At 44.7% G+C, this 16,570-nt stretch overlaps 1 protein-coding gene across 1 annotated transcript in view; it reads right to left on the reverse strand.

Annotated features, from left to right (window-relative positions):
• The window catches only part of LOC142687187 (acid-sensing ion channel 1C-like), a 145,387-nt gene that overhangs the window by 72,291 nt on the left and 56,526 nt on the right, over positions 1 to 16,570 (reverse strand). The window contains exon 2 of the mRNA XM_075847553.1: positions 7,401 to 7,551. Coding sequence (XP_075703668.1) covers positions 7,401 to 7,551 — 151 coding nt within the window. The remainder of the gene's footprint in view (positions 1 to 7,400; positions 7,552 to 16,570) is intronic.

Below are 16,570 nucleotides of genomic sequence, written 5' to 3' on the forward strand. Positions count from 1 at the left end.
GTTGGGCAGCTCCACTGCTGAATCGATTGTCCAAGTTCTCTTGATTTTTGTGGATTCCTTGCCTTGATTGCCTGATTGCTCTCACCCTTTTGGATTCCTATATATTTCTGGCTTTTTCACTTTCTCCTTGCCAGATTATTGAGCTTTCTACCCTTAATCTGCTTAACTGCTGCCTGTCTACAAACTGTTGCCAATTATCTGCTCCGAGCTTGTTGGATTGTCTCCTGATCATGTCTTCATTATGTCTTCTCCACCCTCCACCACTCATAATCGTCTTCTAGAGAGTCAAAGTCTTCACCCCATATCATCTCCACCCTCCACCACACATAATGGTCTCCTACAGATTTAAGGTCTTCACCCCATGTCATCTCCCCCCTTCACCACACAATGATATTCTACAGAGTCAAGGTCCTTACCCCATGTCATCTCCACCCTCCATCACACATAATGGTCTCCTACAAATTTAATATATTATAACCTATATATATATATTTTTTCTTTGCCAATTCATTATTCAAGATATCATATAATCCATATTCATTAAACCAAAAAGAAAAATCCTGATATCATATCATTTCATTTATTCAAGATATGTTTATTAATAGTTTATTATACAATAATACAAAAAATACAAAGATAACCCCCCTCCCAAGTATATACTATAGACAAAATAAAATATGATTAAAAATAAGCCAGGTGTCATATGATACAATATCACAGGTCATAGATCATCAATGGTAAATATGTCCACATAACATATAGCATGCACCCTAAAGATAGATACGAAACTGTATGTGTATACAAGAGCAAAAAAATGCACTGTATAGCTATATTTCAAAGTCACTACACTGATAGGTTGTTCCAGTCACATGGGTACCAGCAATAGTATTTAGTTAAAGTAAGGGAACCCAATGTGAAACAAGGTAACTATTGATAGTTATAGAAGGTGCACTATACCTGTGGAGTACATGATGAATGTAGGGTGAGACACCTGGACACCGAGCACCTCGACGCGCGTTTCGCAACCTTCGTCAGGAGATGTGCTCACTAATCCAAGGACTACAGTTTAAATATTATGTGCAGGAAACCGAGGACCAATGGTGTGCAGCGTTTCGCACACACCCATTCACGTCACGTCATCAGAATCATGACACGCATCACTGCGTGTCACCCGTACGAACGGTGCGTGTCAAGCTTGCCAGAAATGCACATCATTCTCCGGACCCGTCCCAGCCTCAAAACAGTGAGTAAAACAACGCAGAAGCGCACTGTTCCCGGACTCAGCTTTATCAAGATTATCAATGAAAGAAATCATTCAGCAAGATTTAATACCATCGAATCATAAAGAGATTCAATGGAAACCCAGCCAGAGCACAAAAGTAACCCCTATAGATCTGGGCCGTACAATTATCAATAAATCCCCTCATATATGCTATAAGAGACATCAGAGGAGTAATACAATGACATGAAATACATAACATATATATATCCAATGTCTCTCACTACATATATGAAAGTGCGGTCAATACTCTTCACATATAGATGCCAAAATGTCTGTTGTTCATACAAAAAATATATATACATATACACACATATGAAAATCAATAATTAAAAATTACATGTATATATATATACAAAAAAAAAATATTTAATAAAAAAATATAATAAAATAAGAACAACAACAACAGTACTATATTTCCAAATACATACACATGTACAGTATATACACATAGAAAATACAACGAAAAAACACACGTGAAATAAGTGAAAAAGGTTATTATAATAAATTATTACATGTGTACAAACACCTATATAAACAAATTCATGTATACAATGTATAAGGTAAAATATATAAATATATGTGTAAAGATGAAGAATCAAAAAAGGAAATCCTCAATAAAAAACGAAATTTTATCATATAAAATTCCACGGCACGCCCACGAGTGCCAGGGCCAGAGCACGTGATAGTCCCACGGGAGGCGGACATCCGGGGCACTACCCGAGCGGGGGCTCTCCACTCGAGGATGTACACCGGGTCCAAACCTCACGCGGGACAAGCCAAGCAATCGCCAAAACAGTCACCAGCAAGCCAGGATAAATATATACATAAAAAATTTCATATAATATACAAAAATGATTCTTTGTGTTATATAGAAAAACCAATATATGAAATATATATAATGTGTCAAATGTGCTATTGAATGTGTTCCCACCAATCCAAATTCAATACAAAAAAGGAAAAAGTAAAACATGACCCAAAAATGAAATGATACTATAAAATGCAAAACAAAAAATAAGAAAAATAAGAAATATATGAATATATAAATGTACATCAGCTATATATACATGCCAAACCAACATTATAGAATACATAATATGCAAATATATAAAGTGAGATTAAAAAATCTTACGCTAATCTTTTTATGGGTTTCTGGGAACGACAAATGATTTTGGATAAACAGAACCCATATGAGCTCTCTGTTATTTCATGGGGGCGCTATATAGACGATGTGCTGTTCGTATGGCAGGGCGGTGAGCGGGACTTGACATCATTTCTTGACAATTTAAATAACAATGACATGAATGTCAAACTTGTCAGCAAATACAGCCGAACAGAGATTGACTTTTTGGACCTTAGAATTTCTAATGCATCCGATGGTCGGGTGGTTACTGATATTTTTAGGAAAGATACCTCCGTTAATTCCTATTTGAAGGCTGACTCCTCACATCCAAAACATGTGATTAAGGCTATTCCACGGGGACAATTTATACGTGCAAGATGTATTTGTTCCTCTGATACATGTTTTGATAATAGATCTAAAGATCTAACTGAAAGATTTCTTAGGAGAGGCTATGACAACTCCTATGTTAAACAGGAATATGAGTATGTAAGGACCCTAAAAAAAATGACCTTCTGAAACCCAAAATAAAACAACAATCAAAGAACAGTACTGTGAGATTTATCTCTAGATATAATAAGAATTTGAACTCTATTCGTGATATCTTTCAGAAACATTGGTCTGTATTACATACAGACAAGCGACTAAGTAAAATACTGACTGAGAATCCGGCTATGATACCGCGTCGGAGACCCAATTTACGGGATATGCTAGTCCAGAGTCATTATGTTCCTCCAATGAGTAGGTACATATTTGGTTCCAGGGGACCCAGATGGGGCAATGTACTCTGCGGATCCTGTGGTGCATGCCAAGTAATGGAAAGAACCAACTCCTTTTTGGGGTCAGATTCAGCTAAGTCGTATAATATAGTGCACTTTATAAAATGCAATGTCCGAAATGTGGTTTATCACGCGCAATGTCCCTGTAATAAAATCTATGTGGGGATGACCACACGGGAGCTGAAAGTACGCGTGATGGAGCACATTCGTGACATAAAAGGGATCACGAATAGGGATTATGAAGAAAGTTTTGGTGATCGAAATAAACCTTTGGCTAGACATTTTAGGGACCACCACGATAACAATTGGAGTTTGCTTAAAATTAAGGGGATCGATCGGATATATCAGGGGAACCGTGGGGGTGATATCTTTAGAGACCTTTTGCGGAAGGAGACCAAATGGATAGTTACTTTGGACACTGTCTCCAAAAAGCCTAAATGAATCTCAAAGTTTTGCATCCTCCTTGTAAGTATTGTTCGATGTTTTTAATCTTTTATATTTTGCTACTACTCCAATTAGATTCCATGTGACCATTTTCGACTCGAACTGAGTTTTTGATGACCGGAACACGCGACTACAAAATAAAGGATACTAAGGATGATAAGAAAAATGACCATCATGAATCTACGTCAATAGTTTGACTTTATCAGTTGATTATATGAGCGTAGTATTTGTTTATAGGTGGGTTTGATATCCGTTTGTGCAATCCCTCTAAAATGTTGTAGAAAGTGATATTTGATTGGGCCATTGATTGCGCTTGTTATCTGTGCATGTCATTTATATTAGTGTTCTATATATATTTTTTTAATCTCACTTTATATATTTGCATATTATGTATTCTATAATGTTGGTTTGGCATGTATATATAGCTGATGTACATTTATATATTCATATATTTCTTATTTTTATTATTTTTTGTTTTGCATTTTATAGTATCACACTAAGCAACAATTATTGCATTGATATATGACAAATGTCCGTTCACTTAATTAATTGCAAAACTAAGGGCATCGTGTACCTGATCTCCTGTGTATGTGGACTGCAATATGTCGGCAAGACAATCAGAGAATTTAGGAGACGAATAAGGGATCATATAGGCGACATTCGCCGCAATATGGACACTTCGGTGGCCCGACACGTATGGGAAAAACATGGCGGTGATACCCACGTCATCAAATTCCAGGGGATTGAACATATTAGGCCATCTGCCAGGGGGGGCAATTGGGACAAAAGGATTCTGCAAAAAGAGGCCCAATGGATTTTCCGCATGCATACCATGAAACCGGCGGGTCTCAATGAACAGATATCGTTCAACTGTTTCCTCTGAATTGGTCATATGTCACCTGGGGCCTGAGTGAATCATATTGTCACACCTTGCCAATATTCAATCGCTCTATTGTCAGTTCAACGCACGAATCCCTATGTGGTGACTTGTATTTTTAAGGAGGTTTTGAGCGGTCCCTTTAATGTGTAGTGAATGGCTAACACAACCCCTTTCCTTCTGTAAATAAATACGGCGATCGAGTGCACATTATCAACTGCATTCCGGGATTGCTGAGTCTCCCATTGCAGGACGACACACACTGCGATCGAATATGCCACTGTGTGGGCTTAGGATCGCTGTGTTCTTGTCTGGATACTCTTCCTAGCTGCATATCCCAGGCCAGTGGGTTACGGCCGCCTGGTGATCCCTGGTTACTAGGGACGCTCTTGTTCCTCCCACCTGCAGTGACAGCGAGCGCCCGGGGGCCGGCCCTGTCCAGGCCGCGCGGCCTCGCATGGATTGGCTGCCCGGCCGCCGCGTCGCTCCAGGGAGGGAGGGGCTAGTACTACATATGTCCGGCATTTCACTCGGCTCGTGTTCGACCAGCTGACTAGTGTCGTACACGAGCCGGGTGAATGATTTGAGACACGCAATAGGTGTCTCCCGGCCACATAACATAATCAAATATAGATGTGTTGTAATCGCATCAGTGTGACCCCTGATGAAGCACCGTGAATACTAGCGGTGCGGAAACGCGTAGGGACACGTGTTAGTGGCACGGATTGACCAGGTGTTATATCATAATACAGACAGGGGGAAGTGTTGCTTGGCAGCAATTGGTGCTAACAACAGTATCTAAAATCGCTCCTCCATCTGTCTGGTGTACCGTGCTTATGCCTTCTTAGTACTTTTGGCTACTTAGCCTAATTTTAGTAAGGTTTTCTATAATAAAAATCGAATTTTAATCGTTCATATAGGCAGTGATACTAGCATTTTATAGTATCATTTCATTTTTGGGTCATGTTTTACTTTTTCCTTTTTTGTATTGAATTTGGATTGGTGGGAACACATTCAATAGCACATTTGACACATTATATATATTTCATATATTGGTTTTTCTATATAACACAAAGAATCATTTTTGTATATTATATGACATTTTTTATGTATATATTTTTCCTGGCTTGCTGGTGACTGTTTTGGCGATTGCTTGGCTTGTCCCGCGTGAGGTTTGGACCCGGTGTACATCCTCGAGTGGAGAGCCCCCGCTCGGGTAGTGCCCCGGATGTCCGCCTCCCGTGGCACTTTCACGTGCTCTCGCCCTGGCAATCGTGGGCGTGCCGTGGAATTTTATATGATAAAATTTCGTTTTTTATTGAGGATTTCCTTTTTTGATTCTTCATCTTTACACATATATTTATATATTTTACCTTATACATTGTATACATGAATTTGTTTATATAGGTGTTTGTACACATGTAATAATTTATTATAATAACCTTTTTCACTTATTTCACATGTGTGTTTTTTGTTGTATTTTCTATGTGTATATACTGTACATGTGTATGTATTTGGAAATATAGTACTGTTGTTGTTGTTGTTGTTGTTGTTGTTGTTGTTGTTGTTGTTGTTCTTATTTTATTATATTTTTTTATTAAATACATTTTTTTTGTATATATATATACATGTAATTTTTAATTATTGATTTTCATATGTGTGTATATGTATATATATTTTTTGTATGAACAACAGACATTTTGGCATCTATATGTGAAGAGTATTGACCGCACTTTCATATATGTAGTGAGAGACATTGGATATATATATGTTATGTATTTCATGTCATTGTATTACTCCTCTGATGTCTCTTATAGCATATATGAGGGGATTTATTGATAATTGTACGGCCCAGATCTATAGGGGTTACTTTTGTGCTCTGGCTGGGTTTCCATTGAATCTCTTTATGATTCGATGGTATTAAATCTTGCTGAATGATTTATTTCATTGATAATCTTGATAAAGCTGAGTCCGGGAACAGTGCGCTTCTGCGTTGTTTTACTCACTGTTTTGAGGCTGGGACGGGTCCGAAGAATGATGTGCATTTCTGGCAAGCTTGACACGCACCGTTCGTACGGGTGACACGCAGTGATGCGTGTCATGATTCTGATGACGTGACGTGAATGGGTGTGTGCGAAACGCTGCACACCATTGGTCCTCGGTTTCCTGCACATAATATTTAAACTGTAGTCCTTGGATTAGTGAGCACATCTCCTGACGAAGGTTGCGAAACGCGCGTCGAGGTGCTCGGTGTCCAGGTGTCTCATCCTACATTCATCATGTACTCCACAGGTATAGTGCACCTTCTATAACTATCAATAGTTACCTTGTTTCACATTGGGTTCCCTTACTTTAACTAAATACTATTGCTGGTACCCATGTGACTGGAACAACCTATCAGTGTAGTGACTTTGAAATATAGCTATACAGTGCATTTTTTTGCTCTTGTATACACATACAGTTTCGTATCTATCTTTAGGGTGCATGCTATATGTTATGTGGACATATTTACCATTGATGATCTATGACCTGTGATATTGTATCATATGACACCTGGCTTATTTTTAATCATATTTTATTTTGTCTATAGTATATACTTGGGAGGGGGGTTATCTTTGTATTTTTTGTATTATTGTATAATAAACTATTAATAAACATATCTTGAATAAATTAAATGATATGATATCAGGATAAATCCTACAGATTTAAGGTCTTCACCCCATGTCATCTTGACCCTCCACCGCACAATGATCTTCTACAGAGTCAAGGTCTTCACCCCTTGTCATCTCCACCACACATAATGGTCTCCTACAGATCATCATTATTCAAGAGTCCTCCGATGTAAAGACAAATCTCAGCTGTCACATATTCCCACCTGCTGTCACCCAGGAAGTGACTTACCTGTATTCTCAAACACAGGGATATACTCATCCTGCTGAATGTCCAGCGTCAGTTCTAAGCCGTTTCCCGTTCCACCCTTTAAGGTGTACAGCAGCTCATATCCATCCTTCCCGGAGTTAAATGTGTAGCACTTTCCATTACTCGTATATTCCTGAAACAGAGGAGACAACAGTAAGACCTCACCTGACAAGGTCTCGTCCTGCAACATTCTCCACCTCACCTGACAAGGTCTCGTCCTACATCATTCTCCACCTCACCTGACAAGGTCTCGTCCTACAACATTCTCCACCTCACCTGACAAGGTCTCGTCCTGCAACATTCTCCACCTCACCTGACAAGGTCTCGTCCTACATCATTCTCCACCTCACCTGACAAGGTCTCGTCCTACAACATTCTACACCTCACCTGACAAGGTCTCTGCCTACAACATTCTCCACCTCACCTGACAAGGTCTCGTCCTACAACATTCTACACCTCACCTGACAAGGTCTCTGCCTACAACATTCTCCACCTCACCTGACAAGGTCTCGTCCTACAACATTCTACACCTCACCTGACAAGGTCTCTGCCTACAACATTCTCCACCTCACCTGAAAAGGTCTCATCCTACAACATTCTCCATCTCACCTGACAAGGTCTCGTCCTGCAACATTCTCCACCTCACCTGACAAGGTCTCATCCTATAACATTCTCCACCTCACCTGACAAGGTCTCGTCCTACAACATTCTCCACCTCACCTGACAAGGTCTCGTCCTACAACATTCTACACCTCACCTGACAAGGTCTCTGCCTACAACATTCTCCACCTCACCTGAAAAGGTCTCATCCTACAACATTCTCCATCTCACCTGACAAGGTCTCGTACTACAATATTCTCCACCTCACCTGACAAGGTCTCGCCCTGCAACATTCTCCACCTCACCTGACAAGGTCTCGTCCTACAACATTCTACACCTCACCTGACAAGGTCTCTTCCTACAACTTTCTCCACCAAACCTGACAAGGTCTCGTCCTACAACATTCTCCCCCTCACCTGACAAGGTCTCGTCCTACAACATTCTCCACCTCACCTGACAAGGTCTGGTCCTACAACATTCTCCACCTCACCTGACAAGGTCTCTTCCTACAACATTCTCCACCAAACCTGACAAGGTCTCGTCCTACAACATTCCCCACCTCACCTGACAAGGTCTCGTCCTACAACATTCTCCCCCTCACCTGACAAGGTCTCGTCCTACAACATTCTCCCCCTCACCTGACAAGGTCTCATTCTACAACATTCTCCACCAAACCTGACGAGTTCTCGTCCTACAACATTCTCCACCTCACCTGACAAGGTCTCGTCCTACAACATTCTACACCTCACCTGACAAGGTCTCTGCCTACAACATTCTCCACCTCACCTGACAAGGTCTCATCCTACAACATTCTCCATCTCACCTGACAAGGTCTCGTCCTACAATATTCTCCACCTCACCTGACAAGGTCTCGCCCTGCAACATTCTCCACCTCACCTGACAAGGTCTCGTCCTACAACATTCTACACCTCACCTGACAAGGTCTCTTCCTACAACATTCTCCACCAAACCTGACAAGGTCTCGTCCTACAACATTCTCCCCCTCACCTGACAAGGTCTCGTCCTACAACATTCTCCACCTCACCTGACAAGGTCTGGTCCTACAACATTCTCCACCTCACCTGACAAGGTCTCTTCCTACAACATTCTCCACCAAACCTGACAAGGTCTCGTCCTACAACATTCCCCACCTCACCTGACAAGGTCTCGTCCTACAACATTCTCCCCCTCACCTGACAAGGTCTCGTCCTACAACATTCTCCCCCTCACCTGACAAGGTCTCATTCTACAACATTCTCCACCAAACCTGACAAGGTCTCGTCCTACAACATTCTCCACCTCACCTGACAAGGTCTCGTCCTACAACATTCTACACCTCACCTGACAAGGTCTCGTCCTACAACATTCTCCACCTCACCTGACAAGGTCTCGTCCTACAACATTCTCCACCTCACCTGAAAAGGTCTCGTCCTACAACATTCTCCACCTCACCAGACAAGGTCTCGTCCTACAACATTCTCCACCTCACCTGACAAGGTCTCGTCCTGCAACATTCTCCACCTCACCTGACAAGGTCTCATCCTACAACATTCTTCACCTCACCTGACAAGTTCTCGTCCCACAACATTCTCCACCTCACCTGACATGGTCTCGTCCTACAACATTCTACACCTCATCTGACAAGGTCTCGTCCTACAACATTCTCCACCTCACCTGACAAGGTCTCATCCTACAACATTCTCCACCTCACCTGACAAGGTCTCGTCCTACAACATTCTCCACCTCACCTGACAAGGTCTCGTCCTGCAACATTCTCCACCTCACCTGACAAGGTCTCATCCTACAACATTCTCCACCTCACCTGACAAGGTCTCGTCCTACAACATTCTCCACCTCACCTGACAAGGTCTCATCCTACAACATTCTCCACCTCACCTGACAAGGTCTCGTCCTACAACATTCTCCACCTCACCTGACAAGGTCTCATCCTACAACATTCTCCACCTCACCTGACAAGGTCTCGTCCTACAACATTCTCCAACTCACCTGACAAGGTCTCGTCCTGCAACATTCTCCACCTCACCTGACAAGGTCTCGTCCTGCAACATTCTCCACCTCACCTGACAAGGTCTCGTCCTACAACATTCTCCACCTCACCTGACAAGGTCTGGTCTTAAGACATTCTCCACCTCACCTGACAAGGTCTCATCCTGCAACATTCTCCACCTCACCTGACAAGGTCTCGTCCTGCAACATTCTCCACCTCCCCTGACAAGGTCTCGTCCTACAATATTCTCCACCTCACCTGACAAGGTCTCGTCCTATAACATTCTCCACCTCACCTGAAAAGGTCTCGTCCTATAACATTCTACACCTCACCTGACAAGGTCTCGTCCTATAACCATCTCCACCTCATCTGACAAGGTCTGGTCATAAGACATTCTCCACCTCACCTGACAAGGTCTCATCCTGCAACATTCTCCACCCCACCTGACAAGGTCTCGTCCTGCAACATTCTCCACCTCACCTGACAAGGTCTCATCCTATAACATTCTCCACCTCACCTGACAAGGTCTCGTCCTACAACATTCTACACCTCACCTGACAAGGTCTCGTCCTACAACATTCTCCACCTCACCTGACAAGGTCTCGTCCTACAACATTCTCCACCTCACCTGACAAGGTCTCGTCCTAGAACATTCCCCACCTCACCTGACAAGGTCTCGTCCTACAACATTCTCCACCTCACCTGACAAGGTCTCGTCCTACAACATTCTCCACCTCACCTGACAAGGTCTCGTCTTACAACATTCTCCACCTCACCTGACAAGGTCTCGTCCTATATCATTCTCCACCTCACCTGACAAGGTCTGGTCTTAAGACATTCTCCACCTCACCTGACAAGGTCTCATCCTGCAACATTCTCCACCTCACCTGACAAGGTCTCTTCCTACAACATTCTCCACCTCACCTGACAAGGTCTCGTCCTACAACATTCTCCACCTCACCTGACAAGGTCTCGTCTTACAACATTCTCCACCTCACCTGACAAGGTCTCTTCCTAAAACATTCTCCACCTCACCTGACAAGGTCTCGTCCTACAACATTCTCCACCTCACCTGACAAGGTCTCGTCCTGCAACATTCTCCACCTCACCTGACAAGGTCTCGTCCTACAACATTCTCCCCATCACCTGACAAGGTCTCGTCCTACAACATTCTCCACCTCACCTGACAAGGTCTCGTCCGACAACATTCTTAAACTCACCTAACAAGGTCTCGTCCTACAACATTCTCCACCTCACCTGACAAGGTCTCTTCCTACAACATTCTCCACCAAACCTGACAAGGTCTCGTCCTACAACATTCCCCACCTCACCTGACAAGGTCTCGTCCTACAACATTCTCCCCCTCATCTGACAAGGTCTCGTCCTACAACATTCTCCCCCTCACCTGAAAAGGTCTCATTCTACAACATTCTCCACCAAACCTAATAAGGTCTCGTCCTACAACATTCTCCACCTCACCTGACAAGGTCTCGTCCTACAACATTTTCCACCTCACCTGACAAGGTCTCGTCCTACAACATTCTCCACCTCACCTGACAAGGTCTCGTCCTACAACATTCTCCACCTCACCTGACAAGGTCTCGTCCTGCAACATTCTCCACCTCACCTGACAAGGTCTCGTCCTGCAACATTCTCCACCTCACCTGACAAGGTCTCGTCCTGCAACATTCTCCACCTCACCTGACAAGGTCTCGTCCTAAAACATTCTCCACCTCACCTGACAAGGTCTGGTCTTAAGACATTCTCCACCTCACCTGACAAGGTCTCATCCTGCAACATTCTCCACCTCACCTGACAAGGTCTCGTCCTGCAACATTCTCCACCTCCCCTGACAAGGTCTCGTTCTACAACATTCTCCACCTCCCCTGACAAGGTCTCGTCCTACAACATTCTTCACCTCACCTGACAAGTTCTCGTCCCACAACATTTTCCACCTCACCTGACAAGGTCTCGTCCTACAATATTCTCCACCTCACCTGACAAGTTCTCGTCCTATAACATTCTCCACCTCACCTGACAAGATCTCATCCTGCGACATTCTCAACCTCAAGTGACAAGGTCTCGTCCTATAACATTCTCCACCTCACCTGACAAGGTCTCGTCCTACAACATTCTCCACCTCACCTGACAAGGTCTCGTCCTACAACATTCTCCACCTCACCTGAAAAGGTCTCGTCCTACAACATTCTCCACCTCACCAGACAAGGTCTCGTCCTACAACATTCTCCACCTCACCTGACAAGGTCTCGTCCTGCAACATTCTCCACCTCACCTGACAAGGTCTCATCCTACAACATTCTCCACCTCACCTGACAAGGTCTGGTCTTAAGACATTCTCCACCTCACCTGACAAGGTCTCATCCTGCAACATTCTCCACCTCACCTGACAAGGTCTCGTCCTGCAACATTCTCCACCTCCCCTGACAAGGTCTCGTCCTACAATATTCTCCACCTCACCTGACAAGGTCTCGTCCTATAACATTCTCCACCTCACCTGACAAGGTCTCGTCCTGCAACATTCTCCACCTCACCTGACAAGGACTCGTCCAACAACATTCTCCACCTCACCTGACAAGATCTCGTCCTACAACATTCTACACCTCACCTGACAAGGTCTCGTCCTACAACATTCTTTACCTCACCTGACAAGGTCTCGTCCTGCAACATTCTCCACCTCACCTGACAAGGTCTCGTCCTACAATATTCTCCACCTCACCTGACAAGTTCTCGTCCTAAAGCATTCTCCACCTCACCTGACAAGGTCTCGTCCTGCAACATTCTCAACCTCACCTGACAAGGTCTCGTCCTATAACATTCTCCACCTCACCTGACAAGGTCTCGTCCTACAACATTCTCCACCTCACCTGACAAGGTCTCGTCCTACAACATTCTCCACCTCACCTGACAAGGTCTCGTCCTGCAATATTCTCCACCTCACCTGACAAGGGCTCGTCCTACAACATTCTCCCCATCACCTGACAAGGTCTTGTCCAACAACATTCTCCACCTCACCTGACAAGGTCTCGTCCAACAACATTCTCCACCTCACCTGACAAGGTCTCGTCCAACAACATTCTCCACCTCACCTGACAAGGTCTCGTCCCATAACATTCTCCACCTCACCTGACAAGGTCTCATCCTGCAACATTCTCAACCTCAAGTGACAAGGTCTGGTCATAAGACATTCTCCACCTCACCTGACAAGGTCTCATCCTGCAACATTCTCCACCTCACCTGACAAGGTCTCGTCCTGCAACATTCTCCACCTCACCTGACAAGGTCTGGTCTTAAGACATTCTCCACCTCACCTGACAAGGTCTCTTCCTACAACATTCTCCACCTCATCTGACAGGGTGTCTTCCTACAACATTCTCCACCAAACCTGACAAGGTCTCGTCCTACATCATTCTCCACCTCACCTGACAAGGTCTCGTCCTACAACATTCTCCACCTCACCTGACAAGGTCTCGTCCTACAACATTCTCCACCTCACCTGACAAGGTCTCGTCTTACAACATTCTCCACCTCACCTGACAAGGTCTTGTCCTACAACATTCTCCCCATCACCTGACAAGGTCTCGTCCTACAACATTCTCCACCTCACCTGACAAGGTCTCGTCCAACAACATTCTCCACCTCACCTGACAAGGTCTCGTCCTACAACATTCTCCACCTCACCTGACAAGGTCTCGTCCTACAACATTCTCCACCTCACCTGACAAGGTCTCGTCCTGCAATATTCTCCACCTCACCTGACAAGGGCACGTCCTACAACATTCTCCCCATCACCTGACAAGGTCTTGTCCAACAACATTCTCCACCTCACCTGACAAGGTCTCGTCCAACAACATTCTCCACCTCACCTGACAAGGTCTCGTCCAACAACATTCTCCACCTCACCTGACAAGGTCTCGTCCTACAACATTCTCCACCTCACCTGACAAGGTCTCGTCTTACAACATTCTCCACCTCACCTGACAAGGTCTCGTCCTGCAACATTCTCCACCTCACCTGAAGTTTTCGTCCTTCAACATTCTCAACCTCACCTGACAAGGTCTCGTCCTATAACATTCTCCACCTCATCTCACAAGGTCTGGTCTTAAGACATTCTCCACCTCACCTGACAAGGTCTCATCCTACAACATTCTTCACCTCACCTGAAAAGGTCTCGTCCTGCAACATTCTCCACCTCACCTGACAAGGACTCGTCCAACAACATTCTCCACCTCACCTGACAAGATCTCGTCCTAAAGCATTCTCCACCTCACCTGACAAGGTCTCATCCTGCAACATTCTCAACCTCACCTGACAAGGTCTCGTCCTACAACATTCTCCACCTCACCTGACAAGGTCTCGTCTTACAACATTCTCCACCTCACCTGACAAGGTCTCGTCCTGCAACATTCTCCACCTCACCTGAAGTTTTCGTCCTTCAACATTCTCAACCTCACCTGACAAGGTCTCGTCCTATAACATTCTCCACCTCATCTGACAAGGTCTGGTCTTAAGACATTCTCCACCTCACCTGACAAGGTCTCATCCTACAACATTCTTCACCTCACCTGAAAAGGTCTCGTCCTGCAACATTCTCCACCTCACCTGACAAGGACTCGTCCAACAACATTCTCCACCTCACCTGACAAGATCTCGTCCTACAACATTCTACACCTCACCTGACAAGGTCTCGTCCTGCAACATTCTCCACCTCACCTGACAAGGTCTCGTCCTACAATATTCTCCACCTCACCTGACAAGTTCTCGTCCTAAAGCATTCTACCCCTCACCTGACAAGGTCTCATCCTTCAACATTCTCAACCTCACCTGACAAGGTCTCGTCCTACAACATTCTACACCTCACCTGACAAGGTCTCGTCCTACAAAATTCTCCACCTCACCTGACAAGGTCTCGTCCTACAACATTCTCCACCTCACCTGACAAGGTCTCATCCTGCAATATTCTCCACCTCACCTGAGAAGTTTTCGTCCTGCAACATTCTCAACCTCATCTGACAAGGTCTCATCCTGCAACATTCTTCACCTCACCTGACAAGGTCTCTGCCTACAATATTCTCCACCCCACCTGACAAGGTCTCGTCCTACAACATTCTCCACCAAACCTGACAAGGTCTCGTCTTACAACATTCTCCACCTCACCTGACAAGGTCTCTTCCTACAACATTCTCCACCTCACCTGAGAAGGTCTCGTCCTGCAATATTCTCCACCTCACCTGACAAGGTCTCGTCATACAACATTCTCCACCAAACCTTGTAACTATGTAACTATGTAACCTGACAAGGTCTCGTCCTAACACATTCCCCACCTCAAGTGACATGGTCTCATCCTACAACATTCTCCCCCTCACCTGACAAGGTCTCGTCCTACAACATTCTCCACCTCACCTGACAAGGTCTCGTCCTACAACATTCTCCACCTCACCTGACAAGGTCTCGTCCTGCAACATTCTCCACCTCACCTGACAAGGGCTCGTCCTACAACATTCTCCCCATCACCTGACAAGGTCTCGTCCTACAACATTCTCCACCTCACCTGACAAGGTCTCGTCCTACAACATTATCCACCTCACCTGACAAGGTCTCGTCTTACAACATTCTCCACCTCACCTGACAAGGTCTTGTCCTACAACATTCTCCACCTCACCTGACAAGGTCTCGTCCTACAACATTCTCCACCTCACCTAACAAGGCCTCGTCCGACAACATTCTCCACCTGACCTGACAAGGTCTCTTCCTACAAAATTCTCCACCTCACCTGACAAGGTCTCGTGCTACAACATTCTCCACCTCACCTGACAAGGTCTCGTCCTGCAACATTCTCCACCTCACCTGACAAGGTCTCGTCCTGCAACATTCTCCACCTCACCTGACAAGGTCTCGTCCTACAACATTCTCCACCTCACCTGACAAGGTCACGTCTTAAGACATTTTCCACCTCACCTGACAAGGTCTGGTCTTAAGACATTCTCCACCTCACCTGACAAGGTCTCGTCTTATAACATTCTCCACCTCACCTGACAAGGTCTCGTCCTACAACATTCTCCACCTCACCTGACAAGGTCTCGTCCTACAACATTCTCCACCTCACCTGACAAGGTCTGGTCTTAAGACATTCTCCACCTCACCTGACAAGGTCTCGTCCTGCAACATTCTCCACCTCACCTGACAAGGTCTCGTCCTGCAACATTCTACACCTCACCTGACAAGGACTCGTCCAACAACATTCTCCACCTCACCTGACAAGGTCTCGTCCTACAACATTCTACACTTCACCTGACAAGGTCTCGTCCGACAACATTCTTCACCTCACCTGACAAGGTCTCGTCCCACAACATTTTCCACCTCACTTGACAATGTCTCGTCCCGCAATATTCTCCACCTCACCTGACAAGGTCTCGTCCTACAACATTCTCCACCTCACCTGACAAGGTCTCGGCCTGCAATATTCTCCACCTCACCTGAGAAGTTTTCGTCCTGCAACATTCTCAACCTCACCTGACAAGGTCTC

Source organism: Rhinoderma darwinii, assembly GCF_050947455.1.
Source record: "Rhinoderma darwinii isolate aRhiDar2 chromosome 5 unlocalized genomic scaffold, aRhiDar2.hap1 SUPER_5_unloc_2, whole genome shotgun sequence".
Classification (NCBI taxonomy): domain Eukaryota; kingdom Metazoa; phylum Chordata; class Amphibia; order Anura; family Rhinodermatidae; genus Rhinoderma; species Rhinoderma darwinii.